The 23,159-nt window shown below is 38.0% G+C and overlaps 1 protein-coding gene across 6 annotated transcripts in view; it reads right to left on the bottom strand.

Annotated features, from left to right (window-relative positions):
* Window positions 1-571: 571 nt before the first annotated feature.
* The window catches only part of MRPL14 (mitochondrial ribosomal protein L14), a 37,215-nt gene continuing 14,627 nt past the window's right edge, over window positions 572-23,159 (bottom strand). For 3 of the 6 annotated variants that reach the window (XM_069065875.1, XM_069065873.1, XM_069065874.1), the window contains exons 2-4: window positions 17,871-17,912; window positions 16,932-17,025; window positions 572-1,108 (exon numbers count right to left, since the gene is read on the bottom strand). In XM_069065875.1, coding sequence (XP_068921976.1) covers window positions 742-1,108; window positions 16,932-17,005 — 441 coding nt within the window. In that variant the 5' untranslated portion in view covers window positions 17,006-17,025; window positions 17,871-17,912 and the 3' untranslated portion in view covers window positions 572-741. The remainder of the gene's footprint in view (window positions 1,109-16,931; window positions 17,026-17,870; window positions 17,913-23,159) is intronic. The other 3 variants (XM_069065878.1, XM_069065876.1, XM_069065877.1) reach the window with 1 other exon arrangement.

The following is a 23,159-nucleotide window of genomic DNA, read 5'->3' as shown; positions in this document are numbered from 1 at the left end:
GCCCCCCCTCAGCAGGATACAGCTGCCCGTGGGCCTAGAACCACCACCCTCAAAGCCAGAGGCTAACTGGAACTCAAATTCAGGGGACTAGAGCACACACAGGGGTGTGCTTCAGGAAACAGGCTGAGAGCAACCCAGCTGGCCTCTCCTCTACTCTCGGATACATCATCTCTTCCACTTTTCCACTGACCTCTTTAAAGCAGTTCAAAGAGCAATAAATGGAGCCGCGGATCAGCAGCCCCTACAAGGGTGACACTGCACCTCTGCAAAGGAGCAACAAGAGCCCATTGGCCTGCTCTTCCTCACCCCTGCTCAAACAAAATGGCTCCCAAAGGCCCAAAGTATAAAGAAAGGAAGGAAGGAAGAGGACACTGTTCTTCAAAACACCTAGAGGTTCCCTGAATCAAGTTCAAGCTCAAGGATACCCCTGGGACAGACTTCCTGAATTAGCAAGATACAAAACTAAGACGTGTCATTTGCTTCATGACAGCATCCTAGGAAGTCCCAAGGATTTCATTATATAGTGGTTAAGTTTCTTGTCCAGAGTAACTAAAAAATGTCAAAGAGAACATACGCAAAATATTTTTATTACTTCACAGAATTTGGTTCTCCCTCCCTCCTGGGGGAAGAAGGAAGAATGGGAAAATCTTTCCTTTTGCCCAAGTTCTATTCTTAGTTGGGGACTGCTCTGTGAATTGTCTCCCTCCAAGAACACCTCTTGCAGTCAGAGTCCCTGGCCTTTCATACGAAGGACTGGGCAATGGCAAGCAGTTTGGAATACTCGCCTTCCAAGCGCCGGAGACTCGTTGGAATTGGGACCTTGATGCGGGTACCCACTGGGTTCCCATTGTCCTCAATGAGGACTACATTGTTTGAATCAAACCTTGGTGTCATTCGGGGCCCAGGCATTCGGTGCCCCACAATGATGGCCTTCTTCTTCTGCCCCTTGATGGCCAGCAGGATTCGGTCTCCCACCTTGCCCACTCCAGTCTTATTGTAGACATGGATGCATCGAGGGGGGCGGTGGTATGCAGTGTTCCCTAGGGCACTATTGTCTACCACACGTACTCTTGTCATCTTTTGTATTGCTCCAAGGGCCTCCGTGGTGCTGGAAAGAGGAGGAGAAAACAATCAAAAATTAGACACTATCTTTCAAGAGGCAACTCTTGGAAGCCTGACAATCTTACTCATTATTAACTGATCTGGAAGGTCCTAAGATGAAGACCACATATTAGTGATAAATTCCCTGGGTCATAGTTCAACCCTGATTTTCCCCTTGAAGACTAAAAAAAAGATTCAGTTTGTGACAGGAAGGTATATACTAGAACCTGTTTGTTCATGCTCACAGTATAGGGATTTCCCTGGGTAAAAAGTTCTGCCACCAAACTCTTAGTCACACAGCTAAAAAATGTCAAAGGTAGGATTTGAACCTAGGTCTTCCTGACTCCGTGGTCAAAATCCTATCCACTGTGCCTCTATTTGCTTGGTCTAAGGGTGGGAGACATACTGGTCTCTGATTTTACTGGTAGAGAAAACTTTCTGTGCTGGTATAGAACCAAGGAAGATTTGTACCTTCTCTGGCTGGGGCACTGAGAGGGTGACTTGCCAAGATGTGTCAGAGGCAGAATTTGAACCCAAGTCTTCCTGACTCTGATGCCTATTCTCTACCCACCAGGCCATTCTGTTTCTCTTACATGTCAATACCAAAGTCACTTTAGTCCAACAGTCTAAAATCCTCTGTTCAATGTTCAAAGTCCCAACTTATCAGAGGTGAGAAAATGCTCTCCAGCTAAGGAACTGGGCAATACCTTTAAATTCGTTTTAAAAGGAACCAGATTTGTCTATGGTAAAGTTATCTTCATCCCAGTCCAATTTCAAAGTCTTCCTTTCCTGAGATAAAATTTTAAAGAACTAGAAAAAGGAAAATTATGGGTCAAGTCATATTAGTACCCTGAAAAACCTCACAACCAAATTGCTAAAATCTATTGCTTTATGACAAAATACAACATCCATTCCTATTAAAAACATTAGAAAGTATAGGAATAAATGGAGCCTTCCTTAAAATAATAGGTAGCATCTATTTAAAGCCATCAGCAAGTATTATATGCAATGGGGAGAAGCTGGAAGCATTTCCCATAAGATCAGGGGTGAAACAAGGGTGTCCACTATCACCCCTCTTATTCAATCTGGTACTAGAAATGTTAGCAGTAGCAATTAGAGAAGAAAAAGAAATCAAAGGAATCAAGTTAGGCAAAGAAGAGACCAAGCTATCACTCTTCGCAGATGATATGATGATATACTTAGAGAATCCTAGAGAATCAAAACTGCTTGAGACAATAAATAAATTTGGCAAAGTTGCAGGATATAAAATAAACCCACATAAATCCTCGGCATTCCTATATATTTCCAATGAAACTCAACAGCAAGAAGTAGAAAAAGAAATCCCATTTAAAGTTACCGTAGACATTATAAAATATTTGGGAATCTACCTGCCAAAACAAACCCAGGACCTGTATGATCATAACTACAAAACACTTTTCACACAAATAAAGTCAGATCTAACTAATTGGAAAAATATCAATTGCTCATGGCTGGGTCGAGCTAATATAATAAAAATGACAATTTTACCTAAATTAAATTATATATTTAGTGCCATACCAATTAATTTACCAAAAAACTACTTTATAGAGTTAGAAAAAAATAGTAACAAAATTCATCTGGAAGAATAAACGGTCCAGAATATCAAGGGAATTAATGAAAAAAATTCTAGGGAAGGTGGACTAGCTTTACCAGATTTCAATCTGTACTATAAAGCAGCAGTCATCAAAACTACTTGGTACTGGATTAGGAATAGAGGAGTGGATCAATGGAATAGATTAGGCACACGAGATTCAGAAGTCAACGACTACAGTAATGTATTGTTTGATAAACCCCCAGACCCTGGTTTTTGGGATAAGAACTCACTATTTGACAAAAACTGCTGGGAAAACTGGAATATAGTATGGCAGAAACTGGACATAGACCATTATCTAACACCATATACCAAAATCAAGTCTAAATGGGTTCATGATCTAGGTATAAAGGTTGATACTGTAAGCAGTCTGCTAAAACAAGGAATTGTTTACCTATCAGACTTGTGGAGAGGGAATGACTTTATGACGAAACAGGAATTAAAGATCATTATAAAATGTAAAATGGATAATTTTGACTACATGAAATTGAAAAGTTTCTGTACAAATAAAGCGAATGTAACCAAGATTAGGAGGGAGGTGGGAAATTGGGAAAGAATCTTTACAACCTATGTCTCTGACAAAGGACTCATCTCTAAAATATACAGAGAACTCAGTCAAATTTATAAGAATACAAGTCATTCCCCAATTGATAAATGGTCAAAGGATATGAACAGGCAGTTTTCAGAGAAAGAAATTAAAGCTATCTATAAGCACATGAAGAAATTCTCTAATTCACTATTGATTAGAGAAATGCAAATCAAAACAACTCTGAGGTACCACATCTCACCAGTTAGATTGGCTAAGATGACAAAACAGGAAAATGACAAATGCTGGAGAGGATGTGGGCAAACGGGAACACTAATGCATTGTTGGTGGAGTTGTGAACTGATCCAGCCTTTCTGGAAAGCAATCTGGAACTATGCCCAAAGGGCTATAAATACTTTCATACCCTTTGATCCAGCAATACCACTCCTAGGGTTATATCCCAAAGAGATCATAGAAATGGGAGAAAGACCCATATGTACAAAAATGTTTATAGCAGCTCTTTTTGTTGTGGCAAAGAATTGGAAATTAAGGGGGGTGTCCATCAATTGGGGAATGGCTGAACAAGTTGTGGTATATGCATGTTATGGAATATTATTGCGCTATAAGAAACGGGGAGCAGGCGGTCTTCATATTTACCTGGAGAGGCTTAAAAGAACTGATGCTGAGTGAGAAGAGTAGAACCAGGAGGAATTTGTACACAATTACAGACACAACGTATGTGTGATGACCAACTTTGATAGACTGGACTCTTCTCAACAATGCAGGGATATAAGTCAATCCCAAAAGACGCATGATGGAGAGAAAAACGTGCATCCAGAGAAAGAACTAGAAAGAACTAAATTTATATCCAGGTGGAAGCAAAATACCTGATCTTTTTCGTTCTCTTATTTGATTTTATGTCCTCTTTACCATTTTTCATTCCAGCTGGTATAATCCATCCTTATAACCTGACCATTGTATAATGTGAAAGTATTTACAGATCCTATACTTGATTATAAGACGCCATGCGGAGGGAGGGGAAGGAGGGGTACAAAATGTGAAATTCAAGGAATTGTGGAATTGAATCCTGTAAACTAAAAGGAAACAAATTAATAAATTAAAAATTGAACATTTTTATAAAAATAAGAATGATTGGGGAAAGGCTAAACAAAGTGTGGTTCATGAATGTATACTATACTATAGGAACAGAAATATGATAAATACAAAGAAGCATGGAAAGACATACAACTGTTACAAAGGGACTTAAGCTGAGCCAAGAAAACAACATGCACAATGAAAACAGAAAGAACAACCAACTGAAACTAAATACTGCTTTTACCACAAAGAAAAGATATGAGAAGACACTTCCCTTACTTCTTATAAAGGGGTGGAAGATCCTGAATGTGGAAAACTACTTAGAGAAGTAGAATTTTTTGATATGATTAGTTTTATTAATTTTTTTCTTATTTTTATAAAGGATGCCTCTCTGGTAGTGAAAGGATAGAGGGGTACAATGGGAAATACATGCTTTTTAAGAACAAGATATTAATAAAATTTTAATATAATTTAATATATATTATATTATATATATTATGATATATATAATATAATTTAAAATTAAAAAATTTTTTAAACACTCTCAACAAGCATATAAAAAAATAGTCAACATTGCTATTAAGAGAAATTCAAATTAAAAAGAGAAATTCAAAATTAAATTTCAACCTAAAATTTCATTCATTGAGGAGACTGTATCCTTCAAAAGAATCAAAGTGGGGGATGAGAGAAATTATTTTACTATTATAAGAAATTATTAATTTGGGATCCGGGCTTTTTCTACTTTATTTCCTCAGTTGAGGATCAGCTCCAGTGGAAGGTCAGTCTTTAAAGAACATGGCTGATTGAGATTACCCTCTAACTCTCAGAGAATAGACTCTTTGATTTTGGGCCAGACCCCACCCAACAGGGAGACCTTACTTCTGTTAAGAACACAGTCTGGGTGAGTTCTTGTCCCAAAGAGAATAGCCCCTGTCCTAGTACAGCCTCCGTTAGAGTTCTGAGTAACCCAGCTCATGAAAGAGAAAACCAACCAGAGTGGTCTGGATGGAGATGGATTCCCCTGTCCAGATTGCTGGAAGCAGCTGAGTCTTATGACCAAGCCACATTCTCAGCAGGAGGAGCTGAAGACTTCTAGCCCATCTCCTCATTAAATGTCCACCAATCGGGGTTGATTTTCACTTATCAGGGGCATTCCCTTTTTACAAATGTATTTAAGGCATTCACTGTTTCTACCAGGGGCTGGTTATTAGCTCGCCTAATTAATTAGTAGATTATCGATTACCCAGAATTACTGTCTCTCAGGGTTTTTTTCCTTTGTCACAATACCAACTTCTGCATCACAGTTCAAGGGTAGAGAGAAGCATTTTCATTCATAGTTCAAGGGTGGAGAGGAGAGGGAATGGAAGTCCCGAGGGGCAGTGTCACTTCTAGCCCAAGGGATCAGGGACCCTAAAGAACAGTACTGATTGAAATGCCAAGCGATCAAGGGCCTTTACTGATTAAAGACCAAAGTGCAAACCAAGAAAGCAGTGATCATACCTCTCCCCAGATCAGCCCACGATGGAAGCACAAAAACTTCCAAAACCCCTGAAAACAGCAGTGAAAAAGTCTGAACCTTGGGGCAGCCAGGTAGCACAGCAAGTAAGAGCACCGGCTCCAGTGTTGAGATAGACCTAGAGATCGAATCCCGGGCTCAGACATTTAGCACCCACCCAGAAACACCTGGCCGTGTAACCTTGAGCAAGTTACTTAACCCCAATTGTTTAGGGGCAGCCAGGTGGCTCAGCAAATAAGAGCACCGGCTCCAGTGTCGGGATGACCTGGATCAAATCCGGGCTCAGATACTCAGCACCACACCCAGAAATAACTGGACGTGTAACCTTGAGCAAGTTACTTAACCCCGATTGCTTTAAAAAAAAAAAAAAGTCTGAACCTTGAGACAGAGCCCCAGCCCCCACCCTGCCACTAAGAGCCCAACTTTAAGATAAGGTTACAAATCAAGAAATAGGGTGGAAAAATGAGAACACAACAACAAAAAGATCCTGATCATAAACAGATATCATGGTGACAGGAAAAATCAAGACACAAACTTAAAAAAAGACTATGAAGTCAGTACAGTTACAAGCAAAGTCAAAGAGAAATGTCAATTGGATACAAGTCCAACAAGAATTCCTGGAAGAGCTAAAAAATTATTTTCAAACTCAAATAAGAGTAGAAGAGAAAAAATTAAGCAAAAAAAAAAAGCAAAGGAAGAAAATAATGAAAAGACAATTAAAAGTTTGATAAAAGAAGCACAAAAAATAATGAAGAAAATAACACCTTAAAAAACAGAATTGGCCAAATAGAAAAAGAGGTACAAAAACTCACTGAAGAAACCAATTCCATAAAACTCAGACTTGGGTAGGTAGAAGCTAATGACTCCATGAGACATCAAGAAATAAAACAAGGGGTGGCCAGGTGGCACAGTTAGTAAGAGCACCAGCCCCAGAGTCGGGATGACCTGGGATCGAATCTGGGCTCAGACACTTAGCACCCACCCAGAAACACCTAGCCATGTAACCTTGAGCAAGTTACTTAACCCCAATTGCTTAAAAAATAAATAAATAAAAATAAAATAAAATCAAAAGAATGAAAAAAATAGAAGGAAATGAGAAATATCTTATTGCAGGAAAATAAAACAGTTAGAAAAGAGATCTAGGAGAGTTCATTTAAGAATTACTGGATTACCTAAAAGCCATGATCAGAGTCTAGACATCATGATTCAAGAAATTATCAAGAAAAATGGCCCCAATATCCTAAAACCAGAGGACAAACTAGAAATTGAAAGAACCCACCAATCACGACTTTAAAGAGATTCCAAAACGAAAACTTTCAGGAATACTACAGCCAAATTCCAGAGCTCCCAGGTCAAAGAGAAAATATTTAAAACAATAAGAAACCATTCAAATATTGTGAAGTAACAGTCAGAATTACACAAGATTTAGCAGCTACCACATTGGGAAAGATGAAGAATTGGAATATGATATTCCAGAAGGCAAAAGAGCAGGGATTAAAGTCAAGAATAACCTACCCAGAAAAACTGAATATAATCCTTTAAGGGGAAAAAATGGATAATTAATAGAGGATTTCTAAGCATCCCTGATGCAAAGAAATAGAAAATCTGATTTTCAAATACAAGATTCAAGAGAAACATAAAAAAGTAAACATGAAAGAGAAATCACAAGGTATTCCATAAGGTTAAACTATACACCTTTCTATATATGAAGATGATACATGAGTCTCCCAAGAACTTATCATTATTAAGGCAGTTAGAAGGATTCAACATAGAAAAAGGGTGTGGGAATGAGTCAATTATGTTGGGATGATATATAAAAAAAACAATAGGTGAGAAAGAGGGATGCCCTAGTAAAAGGGATAAGAGAGAAGAAGAATGAATAAAATAAGAAGGGGGTGGTAGTATGGAGGGCAATACTTGAATCTTCCTCATGCCTAAACTGGTTCAAAGATGAAATATATATAATTACTGAACTGGTAATAGATACCTATCTTACCCAACAAGGACATAGGAGGGTAAGAGGATAAGAGAAATGGGAAAGGGGGGGGGGGGTTCAAGGTGATGACAACAGGGAGGGCAGAAAAAAGGAGGCAGTGATCAGACACAAAACAGAGTTTAGAATAGGGACAGGATGAAGACAGAGAGAAAGGATAAACTAAAGAAAAAAGGATGGAGGGCAATGCAGTACTAGTAATCATAACTGTGAATGTGAATGGGATAAGCTCACCTATAAAACAAAAGTAAACAGAATGGATTAAGAACCAGAATCCAACTATATGTTGTTAACAAGAAACACACTTGAAACTGAGAGACACACACAAAAGTAAAATAGGAGGCTATTATGTTTTCGCTAAAGTTTAAAAAAAATGAAGTGGTAGCATTCATGGTGTCAGACAAAGCAAAAGCAAAAATGTTCAATTATTTTTCATTCATTCATGTCTTTATGACCCCATTTGGGCTTTTCTTAGCAAAGATACGTAAGTGGTTTGCCATTTCCTTCTCTAGCTCATTTTATAGATGAGGAAACTGAAACAAGGTTAAAAGACTTACTCAGGGTCACATAGCTAGTTAGTACCTGAGGCCAAATATGAACTGAGGAAGATGAGTCTGCCCAGAATTACATTTACCGTGCCACCAAGCTGCCCCAAAAAGCAAAAAGTAGATTTAATTAAAAGGGATAAACAAGGAAACTACATCTTGCTAAAAGGAATCAGAGACAAAGAAGTAATATCAATACTAAATACACATGTGCCAAATGGCATAGCATCCACATTTTTAAAAGAAAAGTTAAATGAATTACAGGAGGAAATAAACAGTACAACCATACTAATGGGGAACCTCAACTTGTCCCTCTCTGAACTAGATAAATCTAATTTAAAAAAATGAGAAAGTTAAGGAAACGAATAGAATTTTAGAAAAATTAGATATGCTAAACCTCTGGAGAAAACTGAATGACAACAGAAAGGAATACATCTTTTTCTCAGTGGGATATAGAACTTACACCAAAACTAATCATGCATGAGGGCATAAAAGCCTCACAAATAAATATCGAAAAGCAGAAATATTAAATACAACATTTTCAGACAATAATGCAACAAAAATTACATTAATAAAGAGCCATGGAAGCACAGATTAAAAAACAATTGGAGGGGCAGCTAGGTGGTGCAGTGAGTAGAGTGCTGGCCCCGGAGTCAAGAGGACCTGAGTTCGGATCCGGCCTCAAATACTTAACACACACACACAAAAAAAACCCCCAGCCATGTGACCTTGGGCAAGTTACTTAACCCCAACTGCCCTCCAAAAAGCAAAAAAAAAAAATTGGAAATTAAATAATCCTCAAGTATGAGTATGTCACTAATCATAGAAACAATGAGAGAATGACAACAAGACAACATTCCAAAATATATGTGACACAGCCAAAGTAGGGGAAAATTTGTATCTCTAAATGCACACATCACTAAGGGAAAAAACAGATCAGTGAATTGGGCATGCAACTGAAAAAAAAGCCTAGAAAAATAGATTAAACATTCCAATTAAACACAAAATGGAAATCCTGGAAATCAATGGAGATTAATAAAAATTGAAAATTTAAAAAGCACTGCACTAATAAATAAAACTGAGAGGTGGTCTTATGGAAAAAACAAACCATAAAATAAATAAACCACTGCTTAATTTGATTTTTTTTTAAAAGAAGAAAACCAAATTGCTAATATCAATGATGAAAAGGGAAGCAGTCTAAGTTCCAGATTTCAAACTTATTACAAAATAATCATCAAAACAATCTGGTACTGGCTAAGAAATAAGAATGATGGATCAGGGGAATACACTAGGTACACAATATTGAGTAGTAAGTGGCCATAGTAATCTAGTGTTTGATCAACCCAAAGATCAAACTTCAGGGGTAAGAATTCACCATTTCGGGGGCAGCTAGGTGGTACAGTGAATAGAGCACCGACCCTGGAGTCAGGAGAACCTGAGTTCAAATCCAGCCTCAGATACTTAAAACAAAAACTAGCCATGTGACCTTGGGCAAGTCACTTAACCCCAACTGCCCTCCAAAAGAAAAAAAGAATTCACCATTTCACAAAAATTGCTGGGAAATCTGGAAGCAGTTTGATAGAAATGTGGCATACATAGACCAACCAAGATAAGGTCAAAATGGATAACTGATTTAAATATAAAGGGTGATATCATAAGTAAATTAGGGAAACTTACCTGTCAGATCAATGGATAAGGGAAGAGTTTATGACCAAACAAGGGACAGAGGAGATTACAGGAAGTAAAATAGATCATTTTGATTACATGAAATTAAAAAGCGCTTGCACAAACAAAACTAATACACTCAAAATTAGAAGGAAAAGAGGTAACAGGAAAAAAAATTTACATGAAGTTTCTCTGATAAAGGCCTCACTTTTCAAATGTATATTGAACTGAACCAAATATAAAAATAAGAGCCATTCCCCAGTTGATAAATGGTCAAAGGATATGAACATGCAGTTTTCAGAAGAAATCAAAGCTATTAATAGTCATGAAAAAAAATGCTCTAAATCACTACCAATTAGAGAAATACAAATTTAAAAAAACTTTGAGATACCCCCCTCACATCTATCAAATTGAATAAAATGACAGAAAAGAAAAATGACAGATGCTGGAAGAGATATGGAAAAATTGAGGCACTAATGCTTTGTTGGTGGAGTCGTAAACTAGTACAACCACTCTGGAAAACAATTTTGAACTATGCCCAAAGGGCTATAAAACTGTGAATGCCTTTGATCCAGAAATACCACTGTAATAGTAATGGAATTTGAAGATCCCCTTGTATTGGCAAGCAAACAAGTACTTAGCACTTAGTTCCAAGTTCATGACTGCTTTAAGTATTAAGACCCAGAACTTGCGAATCCCACAGGGGATGAAACTTCCTGTTATAACAGGAAGGGAGTGGAACAGGAACAGGGAGGAGCTAATACCATATATAAGGAAAAGTCCAAGTTAGAGAACTTCAGAATTTCTGGGAGCAAGCATCATGGAGGCAGAACAGCTACTGCTGGAGAGAGAGAGAACTGCCGGAAATGAGAATTGCTGAGAGAGAGAGATAACTGCTAGGATCCTGAGAACTTCTGAGAACTGCTACAAATTAACAGAATAGAGAACAGAACTTGTGGTGCAAGAACTTCTCCTGAGAACTGAATTGAGAACTTCTGAGAAATGAGAAGAGAGGAGAACTGGGAGGAAGCATGACTGTGGTGCTGGTACTTTGTCTGTTTTGATGTTACTTTGTCAGATTCATCTGCTGATAAAGGCCGGTGCTGTTGTTACAGGAGCCCTGGGACCTTTCGGCTTGTTCAGAGGCCCTGAGAGAGGATTTTTTTGTTTTATGTTTAGAGAAATCCTGGAGGAAGATCTTACTGATGCTTTCAGAAGTCCTGGAACTATAGTGATGATCTGTGTTGAGTTCTCAGACCTTGTTGGTGGGTCTGAGTTGATTTCACAGGAATAAAGTGAATTGATGAGGACACCAGCAATGTGAATAAATATTATTGTGTCTTTGTTAAGCTTTGTCTTCCCAAGAACAGAAACTGTGAAGGAGTTTGAGGTCAACCAGACACTGTTCATGAGTTCTAGGGTTTACAAATTGTGGGGTTCACACATTCTGTTTCTTAACAGACTTGATACAAGGCTCAAAAGAAACTTGAACTGAAACAAAGTGTTAATTCAATAGCTGAAACAAGATGTGAACTACTTCTGTGCTTGCCATTACACACTGTAAGCTTCAATATGGAACAAGAACTGCACAAGAAGCTGGACAAAGAACTGAGAGAGATTCAGGCAAAAGCTGAGACCATGGAAAAGGAACCATGGAAGCTGAGAGCCTGCCTCAAGTCAAGATGAAAAGAACTCTCCTTGGGTTTTTAATGCAAACTGAGAAGATCATGATTTACTAAGGGTGGAGAACTTTGACCTTTTCATTTAGATGACTGAGTTAAAGACTTATTAATTAAGGATAACTGGAAACTAATCTCCAATCAAGAAGAAAGAAGGCTTTTTGATTGAAGAGATTAAGACAATGTGACCCAGGGGTGGAAGACTTTGACCTTTGTACTTTTGTGTCAATTAAGGTGGCTTGCCTCCTTAAGGGTGACTGAATTATGGACTTAGTAAATGAATGTTATCTTTTGCTTAAAACTATGTGAACACTTTGGTGAAAACTATGTGGCCATTTTAGTGGTAAGTTGTTGTGCCATAAACATTCTGAATGCTGTATTTTAATTTCTGTGAGTGTTTTGTTTAGTTTGTTACTGAATAAATAGAGAGTTCACTAAACTTTGTAATCAGAACCTTAAAAGCTGTTCACAGCAGCAGTCCTCTGGAAAGCTGCTTGTGCTTGGCTTTACAACAACTACTACTAAGTCTATATCCCAGAGAGATTCAAAGAAAAGGAAAAAGGATCTATTTGTACAAAAATATTTATTGCAGCTTTCTTTGTGGTAACAAAAAATTGGAAATTGAGAGGATGCCCATTAATTGGAGAATGGCTGAACAAGCTATGGTATATGATAGTGACAGAATACTACTGTGCCACGAAGAAATGACAAGCAAGATGCTTTCAGAAAAACCTGGGAAGGCTTATATGAACTTATGCAAAGTGAAGTGAGCAAAACTAGGAAAACATCACACACAGTAACAGCAATATTGTAAAGATGATCAACTGGGAAAGGCTTAGGGCAGGGGTGAGGAACCTGTGGCCTCAAGGCCATATAAGGCCTTCTAGGTCCTTGGGTGTGGCTTTTTAACTGAGTCCAAGTTTTACAAAACCAGTCCTTTTATTGAGGGGATATGTTCTGTGAAGTTTGAATTCAGTCAAAGGGCCAAATTTGAGGACCTAGAGGGACACATGTGGCCCTGAGACCACAATCTCCCCTCCCCCCAGTTCCTCAGATCAAGACAATGACTCAAGACAATTGCAAAGGACTTATGATAAAAAAATGGTATCTAGAGGCGGCCAGGTGGCTCAGCAAGTAAGAGCACCAGCTCCAGTGTCGGGATGACCTGGGGATCAAATCCAGGCTCAGATACTTAGTATCACACCCAGAAATAACTGGCCGTGTAACCTTGAGCAAGTTACTTAATCCCAATTACTTTAAAAAAAAATGCTATCTACCTCCAGTGAAAAAAAACAGATGAACTCTACATGAAGAATGAAGCATACTTTTTAAAAACTTTTTATTGTTTTATTTTGTTTGTGCTTTCTTTTGCAACATAGCAAATACAGAAATGTTTGGCATGACCTCATGTATAATTGAAATGTAAGGAATGGTTAGGGTAGGAAGAAAGCCATCTCCAGTCACCCTGATCTGTATCTCACCACTGAACCCAGATAGCTCTGGAGAGTGAGGCTGGTGACTTTGCACAACCCTCCCTCACTGTAATACAATTTCCTTGCACATCGTGGTATTTTCTCCCTGATGTCATGGTCCTCTTCAAGAACGAAAGACAAACGGGGAGGCTAGGTGGTGCAGTGAATAGAGCACTGGCCCTGGAGTCAGGAGGACCTGAGTTCAAATCCCGCCTCAGACACTTAACACACACAAAAAAACTAGCCATATGACCTTGGGCAAGTCACTTAACCCCAAATTACCTCCAAAAAAAAGCAAAAAGAATAAAGGACAACAATATCTCTGAGTAGAAAATAGGAGGTGCCCCACTAGGGATCCAACTGGAACCAGCTAGTTGGGCAACACAGCTTTCTTCTCCTTTCTCTCTTTCTTTCTATGTTTCTTTCTTTCCATTACCTTGGTCCACATAAGACATCAAATCCTTACCTACAGATGCTCTGCCAAAGAAATGTAAATTTGGATCCCTGAGACTTTTTTTAATTTTTTATTTGCCTTACAGCCAAATCACTCTGGTTCTCATTGATTGGACAACAAGAGGTCCTAGGCTGAGCCCTACTTGGTCACTGTTTGGGTTCCAAGGAGAGAGTGAAGCTGGTGACTTTGCACAACCCTCCCTCATTTAAATCCCATTAATTTGTATGTCATTGTATCACCTCCCTGATGTTATGGTCCTCTTCAAGAAGGACAAGCAACTGCAACAACAGCAAGGGGTAGAAGGAGAAGAGAGACAACTTGGAACTCAAAAATTTTTAATGTTATTAAAAAATCTTTTACACATAATTGGGAAACATTTAATAAAATAAATAAAATATACTTTAAAAATAAAGACTTTTTAAAAAGTGACTTAAGATGTTCATACCATTTTACCCAGAGACCCTACTACTAGATAGCAAATACCTCAAAGAGATCAAAGACAGAGAGAAAAGTCCCACATTTATATCAAAATATTCAAAAAAGCATTTTTTTTTTCATTATAACAAAGTAGGCTGGTCAGTGAAAAACATTAATTAAGCACCTACTCTGTGCCAGACACTGGGCTAAGCAAAGTAAAGCAAAAGACCCTGCTCTCAGAGAGCTCACAATCTGATGGGGGAAGGCAGCATGCAAGCAATTTTTTTTATTGAAAATGATCACTTTAGAGGGAAGGCAGTAGGATTAAAGAGGACTGAGAATGGCTTCTCGCAGAAGACAATACTTTGGCTGAAACTTGAAGGAAGCCAGGGAAGCCTCCACGTAGAAATGAGAAGGAAAATAGTTCCGGACACAGAAGACAGACAGTAAAAATTTCCAAACTGAGATGTGTCATGTGCAAGAAACAGAGGACCATGATATCAGGTAGGTGATGCCATGACTTGCACATGAATTAGATTTAAGTGAGGGAGAGCTGTGTAAAGTCACGAGCCTCACTTTCTCTTTTGGAGCTATCTGGGTCCAGTGGTGAGATACAGATCAGGACAACTGGAGATGGCCCCAGATGCAGTGGGCGTAAGAAGCCTGCAAAGGTAGGAAGGGACTAGAGTATGAAGAGCTTCAAAAGGCAAAAAATTTCTTTGTCATCCTGGAGGAAAAAGGAAGCTACTGAAGTTTTTTAAATACGAAAGTGACGTGGTCAAACCTGAACTTAAGGAAGATCAATCTGACAGATGAATAAGTGCCCACTCACTGGGGAATGGCTGAACAAATTGTGGTTTATAAATGTAATGGAATATTACTATGCAGCACTATTAAGAAATGGTCATTAAAAGATGACAACTATGAACAATTCAGGGGAACTTGGGAAGACTCATACGAACTAAGTATTTATAGAGCAAGGAAAATAGAACCAAGAGAATAACATATACAATGACCACAATGATGTAAAGAAGAACAACACAGAAGACATTAGAATTCAGATTAGTATAAGGACCAATCCTGATTCCAGAATGCTGATAAAACTATTCTCCTCTTCTCAATAGAAAGGTAATAATCAAATCAATCAACAAATACATATACAACACTTACTATGTGCCAGGCACTGCTCTAGGGCTAAAGATACAAAGAATGAAAACAATCCCTAATCACAATGAGTTTATAGCCTAATGGAGGAGAAAAGGACATATAAAAATAAATACAGCACAGATAGAAAATTAATATGTACAAATATGCACAAGGCAGTTTCAGAGGAAAATTACTAAAAGTTGAGGGATCAGAAAAAGACAATGGGTACAGAATGCTGCAGAGAACTGTCAGACAATTGATATGTCAGCTTTACCCTATTTGTATATCTATTATAAGGAAGGGCATCTATGACAGGAGCAAATTTATTAAGAAATAATAGTGATGGAAAAATAACAAAGCACCATTTTTTTTAAAGTAGTCAACCAAAGATTACAAAAAATGGGAAGTCAATGATGGAGAGATTCTAGGAAGGGAAGAGAGAGCATTACTGGGGTTGAAGTGGCCCAACCATTCTGCATTTCAATTTCGAATTCTGCAGAAGTGATTAAACTTTCCATACCCTTTGACCTGGCAAATTCTCTACCGGGCATCTTCCCTGAGACAGAACCACTCTCTACCAGGGGTTCCCTCCTCTCCCTCTTTCCCCAGGAAAACTGGTTAAGCTAATTTTTCCCTGAGAGGCAACAAAACTCTCCCTAGGACTTTTGATTGGTCAGGGAGATACAGCTTGAGCCTTGGTCCCCTGGGTTAAACAAGTCTTCGGAAAAATTAGCCTAACCCATGCTGTTGGGGGAGAGAGGAACTCTATTAGATTGCGGTCCTACTACATACATACCTCAATGAAGTCAAAGATAGAAACAAAGGTTATTTGTGTATGTGTCTGTCCATTGGTTGGGAATGGCTGAAAAACTTTGGTATATAAATGTAATGGAATATTATTGTACAGTAAACAAAAAAATGAAAGGTATTCAGAGAAAGAGGAAGATCAGTATAAAGAGATACAGAACTAAATAAGCAGAATCAAGAGAACAATATACACAATGACAACAGAAGATCTCTAAAAGGAAATTAAACTGAGTAATGAGGGGAAAAATGAAGGTCCAGGAGAAGAAGTACTAAAACAAAATTGTTCACTCATGGCAGAGGTGGAGGAATACTAACACAGCATAGTGTATAAAATCAGATAAGTTTCCACAGCAAATATTTTTGCTTAATTGTTTTCTTATGTCACCAGGAAGGGTTCAATCTGCAGAGGTGACAGGAAATGATTATGATGTAAAGGCAACAGGTATCAATAGAATATTTTTCTTAGTTTTTAAAAAGACACTTTACTGATATCTTTAATTTTACATTGCATAAATTTTCCCTGTATCCTTCTCCTATCCCCTACATAATTATTTTTTAAAAAGGGAAGAGGAAAAAATTCAGCAAAACTGATCACTATATATATATATATATATTTTTTTTTTTTTTGCTTTTTAGAGGACAATTGGGGTTAGGTGATTTGCCCAAGGTCACACAACTAGAAAATGTTAAGTGTCTGAGGCCGGATTTGAACTCAGGTCCTCCTGACTCCAGGGACAGTGCTCTATTCACTGCGCCACCTAGCCACCCCCAACTGATCACTATATTGTAAAAAAAAAGAAATCTGACAATATATACAATATTCCACATGAATAAATCTCCCATGCTTGCAAAGGAGTGGCCAGGCAGAAAGAAAAAAAGAATTACCTGAAATAGCGCTGGCTTAGTGCTCTGCTGACAGGGTTTAGAAGGGACCCCCAAAGTCCTGTAGAGAAAGCCATAGGGATTCTGGAATGAAATCCTGCAGAAGAAAACAGATTTATTTCTAAGATGAAGTTTTTACTAATAGCTCATTTGCTCTCTGAAAAAGGACCAGGGACAGAGGGTGGAGATGACGGAAAGGACAGAAAGGCAACACTCCCAGTATATGCTCATTATCCACTTAATTGGTACAATGCTCAATATCTAAAGAAATTATGGATGAATAGATGTTTCCCAGGTTCCTGCTATTACCCTGCCACCCCAGAGTCCCTGAACTTATATTCTAGCCAGAGAGTTAGGGAGACAGGAATGCTGCTCTATTTTGTTTGCCATAGGCAAAGCAGCTACCAAGACTCAAAGAAATCCAGCAGAAAACAAGTATTCCTTGGTTGTTTTCAGAGTTACACCACTTTCAGATAAAAAACTATTAGGTATACACTTAGTTTGAGATCACTTACCAATTTCCCCACAGAAAGGAATATTGTAAATACCACTGAGCTCTTAAATGTTTATATGTCTTTCTTAGAACTAGACTTTGCATAAAGAGAAGAATTATCCAACAATGGTTATCTAAATAATGGCATTCAAATGCTGTGACTAACCTGTTTGTTGTCATGTAACCCTTTCCTCTAAATGCAAGAGCTAGAAAGTCTAAGTAGCAGTAACTATAGTTTTCCTCAACTGAATCTCAAAGTTAACTCCTCCAAAGGGCATTTTTCACCATCTAATTCCCACAATCACCAGTCTAATACTAACCAAGTAACTCTAAATGAGGCAGCTAGACTATCACAAGGAGACACAGTTGGGGTTAAAAAGTTTTATTAGGTATCTAAGGGAAAGAAAACAAAAGGCATAAAGTAAATTATAGGGCCATCTTTCACTTACCCCTCAGAAACTTGAAAAAGCCTGTCTACTCAATCTCTGAACCTGGTCAAGAAAAAGGAAACAGAGCTAAGTCATCCCTCCTTCTTCCCAATGCCATCCCACATTTTATAAGAATATGCCAGCAAAAGTATGGGAGTGAGCATATCCTAGTCTGAGTCCCTATTCTCCCACCTTAGACATGACCTTGGAAGATAATACCCTACTTACAGGTCACAAACCAGTTCTTTAAAGCAAAAAGTGATAACTCATGTCAAAGTGCTTTTAAAACTTTGAAGAATTAATCAAATACAAATTATTGTAATTATCCATCTGCTTATATTCTTTTTTTCAGAAAAGGAAAAAAGTAAGAATTTTTCAAATAAATTAACAAGATAAAGTACAGAAATCCACTTATATTCTGTAATCACTGGCTTCCTCTGACAATGTCCTCTGAAAAAGAAAAATCAAAGCAACATCATTTTATCATCAGGTGGTCCTAGGAAAATTAGATGCCAAGAAGCTAATTTTGTCTGCAAAGTCACCAACTAAATAGTCAACAGTGAACACTTAAGATTAACTCTCAAATATAAGGCATAACCTGAAAAGACCAACTAAATTACTGATATATCCTGACTAAGTAGTATGTGCCTTACACACTACAGACAAAATTAGCTGAAAGCACTCAGGAAGATAGAGAAAATTAAAAAAAAAAAAAAGCAAACATGATGACAAAAACAAAGATCTCATATACACCAAAATATTTATAAAACCTTTTGTGGCAGCTAAGAATTCTGAAACAAGTTAGCCACCCAATAACTAAAATGGCTAAATTAACTGTAGTACATTATTACTGTGTGTAAGAAACAATTAACATGACTAACACAGAGAAACATGGGAAGTCTTATACAAAACCAAGAAAACAATATGTATAATGACTACAATGTAAATGAAAAGAATAACAGCAACAAAACAACTGAATCTCAATGTTGCAAAGCTATAATAAACAACCTCTGCCACAAAGAGGAGAAATAAGCAGACACCTCCCCCACTTCAGCAGTTGGGGACCAGAAGTATCTAATACTGCATAGTGTCAGACTTTATATTTGTTGGATAGGTTTTAGAGAACTTTTCCTTCCATTTCTTCCTTTTCTGTTATTCATCATGAGGGACAGTTCTCTGGGAGTGGGTGAGGGGAGATAGTGAAAATGGACACATAAAAATAAACCAAAAAATCAATTTAAAAATTTATTAAAAAAAAAAAACAGGAGAGTACATGTATTTGATTCCATGGGTACCAACAACCTTTAGAACAAAATAAAATACAGGGAGGGCAGAACAAAACGGCCTTTCCAAAGACCATGTTCTGTACGAGTTGACCCTGGACCTTCATGAGGCTTACCCCAGCTGCCTCACAACATGCAACACAGCAACTTTGATCACATGCAGCAATCGTGCCTCTTCTTCCTTTCTCACCTATATCACTGTTTAGATCTGAGATGAAGGAAAATCCCTACAAGTACCCAACAAAAGCACAGGCCTGTTTTACCACCAGAAAACTCAACAACTGACAGAGAATTCAAGAATTCAGGTGAATAAACATCCATGTTACCACTGCTACAGTATTTACACATAAATAACTATAGATAAGATTTTATTAATATGGGTGAAAAAAAATCACTGTTTACCTCCACTGGGATACCTACCTGAGTACTCAATAAATATTTACTAAGTCCCCCCCCTTCCCAATTCCTAATCTCACCCTCTCATTCCTTAGGGAAACAGCTTATGAAGAACAAAAGAAGGGCCTTTGTAAATCATCCACTCAAGGTCTCTGCTTTACAGAAAAGAAAACTGAGCCCCAAAGAAGTTCAAATGACTTGCCAAAGGTCACACAGATCAGTCATTTGGGAGAGCCAGGATTTCAACCCAGGTACTCTGACCCCAAATTCATAGCTCTTACCATTGTTTTTTTTCTCCAGAGTCTCTAAGAAATACCCTGACAGCCCAATAAGAACCAGAAATCTTCATTCCAAAAGTAATGATAGGAAAATGAAGTGCTACATAAAAGCATCTCAGTTTCAAATATCTGACAGGGAATTGGCACACTTTTGTAAAAGATTGACATTTCTCTTAGTTTAACTCTCAGAACTATCATAGTTGTTTAAAATTCAAATATGAATCTTATTCCAACTGTTAAATCATTCATGTTGCAGAAGCCAAACCAGTTTCCACTCTGACAGCAGACACACATTTTACTCATCCCAATGTTTGCACTGTCAGCTAAAATGCAGACTAAAGACCTAGGGAAAGTGGTCTACTTATTCCAAAACAACCTTCTTTTTTTACATTTTTTATTGTCCAAATTCAGTTTTGAGGATGATTCATAGGGTTGGTTCTGTGGCAAGAAGAGCTTGGAGTTGCTTTTAACCAAAAGTTACAAGTGAAACAAATTATTCAAAGCTTCCTCTTTTAAAAAAAAAACCAACTTGGGGGTGGCCAGGTGGTGCAGTAAGTAAAGCGCTGGCCCCGGAGCCAAGAGGACCTGGGTTCAGATGTGGCCTCAGACACTTAACACACACACACACACACACACACACACACACACACACACACACACACAAAACCTAGCCGTGTAACCTTGGGCAAGTTACTTAACCCCAATTGCCCTCCAAAAGGGGAAAAAAAAAAACTCAATGTCTTGAAACATGGTCTGCAATAAATGGAAAATATTAATTACTTAGAAAAAAAAAGAAACATAATCTGATGCAGATCATGTACCAACCATTACCATAATTTTGGGACAATTTCTCAGCTGACTGTTTTAAAGCACTCACAACTCCCTACAGCAGACCCACATGAAAACCTGAGAGGAAGGACAGAAGCAGCTACTTAATGTCTCCTAAGAGAGACTTAGGGTTAACAAAATACTTCACCACCCACATTCCTCTCTCTAGAGCATTGCAACATTCTCCACCAGTCCAACACTTCAAATGAATACTCAAGATACTACAAATGAGCCGTTGGAACTCTGAGAAACTGGAATTAGATCAAATTGGTTTGAGGGCATGATGGAATCCACTACTTCGGACCTTTGCACAAACAAAAAAATTAGACCTTAAGCCTCCCATCTCCAGTCATTTGCTATAATCCTCTTCCCTATTTGTTCCTCAAACCCCTTTTCTCAACCTATCTCACTCCTATCCAGCTCACACCTCTTTTGAGAAGCCTCTCCTAAAATGCCTGATACTACCTTTTCCTGGAAGGAAAGAATAAATGCCTCTACTTCAACATTTCCACAAAATTTATCTTTTTAAATATTAAAGTACTACTAAAATGTCACCTACTATTAATTCTTTGTATCTCTCCTGTAACTGGCAAAGTAAATATTGTTAATTGAACAGGTTAGAGAACTGTCCTTCAACACATCTTCAGGACCATCTGGATATTAAGGCCGCTGCATCCAAATCCAACCCAATCCTATTAATCAAACAGCTCCAATTACTTCTTTCTTTAGGCAGTCTGACTTAGGAACTGAATGATCCCATGCCCTCAAAAAAAGCAGGTCTCTTTACTCACAATTAACAGCACAGTTAATATAACCACCTCATAACTAAAAACATAATAGGTTTCTGAATGATTCTATTGTACATACTGGAAGAGGAAGTGAGAACGCTATCAAGTACTGCCCACCAGAATCTTAAGAGCAAAAATTTAGAGCTGAAAGGGACTAGATGTCCTTTAATCTAACTTCTTCATTTTACAGATGAGGAAACTGAGGCTCAGAGATTAAAAAGGCTTGCCCAAGAGCTGCACAGGTATTGAAAGGGGCAGAGTCAACTTTCATACTGAAATCCTGTGACTCCCGATACACCTATACCATTCTACCATCCAGACAAGAAATCACTTATTTCAAGCAACAGCTACAGGACTTCATTCAAGAAATATATAACAAACTTGACTTTCATTTTACAAAGAAACAGGCCCCATTTCTCCAGGCAAAATACCATACCAACTAAAGTATCTTTGCACCCGTGCCCATATCTGTGTAGTCACAGACTACAAACTCTCCTAAGAAAGTACTTACATCCTAGTACACGAGCAGGAGGAGGAAGAGAAATATAGATTTTTTTCCCCCAAAAGAGATTTCTCCCTAAAAAAAACTACAATTTAGGGTTATTAAGAAATTTTTTAGAATAAAATATTTGAGATATTTGAAAGAAGGTGTTCATCTATTGCTACCAAACTGTTTACTCCCCCAAAACAATTTCTAAAGATGAAAAAGTAGAAAGATTTCTTTATCAAACTATCTACTGTATCAGGGTAGCATAATTCTAGAATGCTGTAGCCACTCAGTATGAACATTAGTGTACAACTCTAAAACACAAGATAGATGTATTTCTGTCTCAAAGGGAACGGCCATTTTCACAAGAGAAGGAAGAGAGACTTGGGGGCTTTTTGCTTGAGGAAGATTACTTTTTTAATCTAGAAATTCAGCAGAAATGTTCCTGCCCTCCTAAGTAGGCCTCAAAGGACTAGGAGTTGAAAGAACAGTAGCAATAGTATCCACTTATTCCTAGAGAGATTAGGAAATAGGAGCTTAACATTCTGCTTGCTCACAGGGTTCAGGATAGATTATATACAAGCCTAAGATTTTAGAGATTTAGGTTGGAAATTGATTGCTGAAGAGCCATAAAGAAATTGAAAGTATTCAAACATATATTACATAGATTCCCACGTTCCCATTAAAATTTCCACAACATATTATTGGAGGAATAAAGAAGGGAGGGGGCAATGGAAAGCAATGACAGAAGAGTATCTTCTCATGGATTAAAAACATTTTAAAGTTTTACATGTCTGGCCCACATATTCTATACGTAACCTAAATAGATAATAACATACCAATTCACCAAATAAGGTGATAATGAGAGGGAAAAGTTTTGCAATGCCTACTCCACAGGGTTTATAAGGAAAGTCCTTCATAAACTATGAAAGAAGTATTATCATAATGATGGTGGGTTCAATCCAAGATCTGAGTCTAAACTACCTGAGAAACATTTTCTGAAAACATCTAACAAGGCTCATGTATTAAGCACCTACTATGCGCCGGGAGCTGTGCTAAAATCTAAGGATAGAAAGAAAGAAAGGCAAAGCTAGTCCCTGCCCTCAAGAAGCTCACACACACACACACACTCACTCACACACACACACACACGCTCACACACACACACGCTCACACACACACACACGCTCACATACACACACGCTCACACACACGCTCACACACACGCTCACACACACGCTCACACACAC

Source organism: Petaurus breviceps, unplaced genomic scaffold (assembly GCF_028583685.1).
Source record: "Petaurus breviceps papuanus isolate PSGF00001 unplaced genomic scaffold, PetGlider_PUasm1.0 90701, whole genome shotgun sequence".
NCBI classification, from domain to species: domain Eukaryota; kingdom Metazoa; phylum Chordata; class Mammalia; order Diprotodontia; family Petauridae; genus Petaurus; species Petaurus breviceps.
This window is presented reverse-complemented; position numbering and strand designations above follow the sequence as displayed.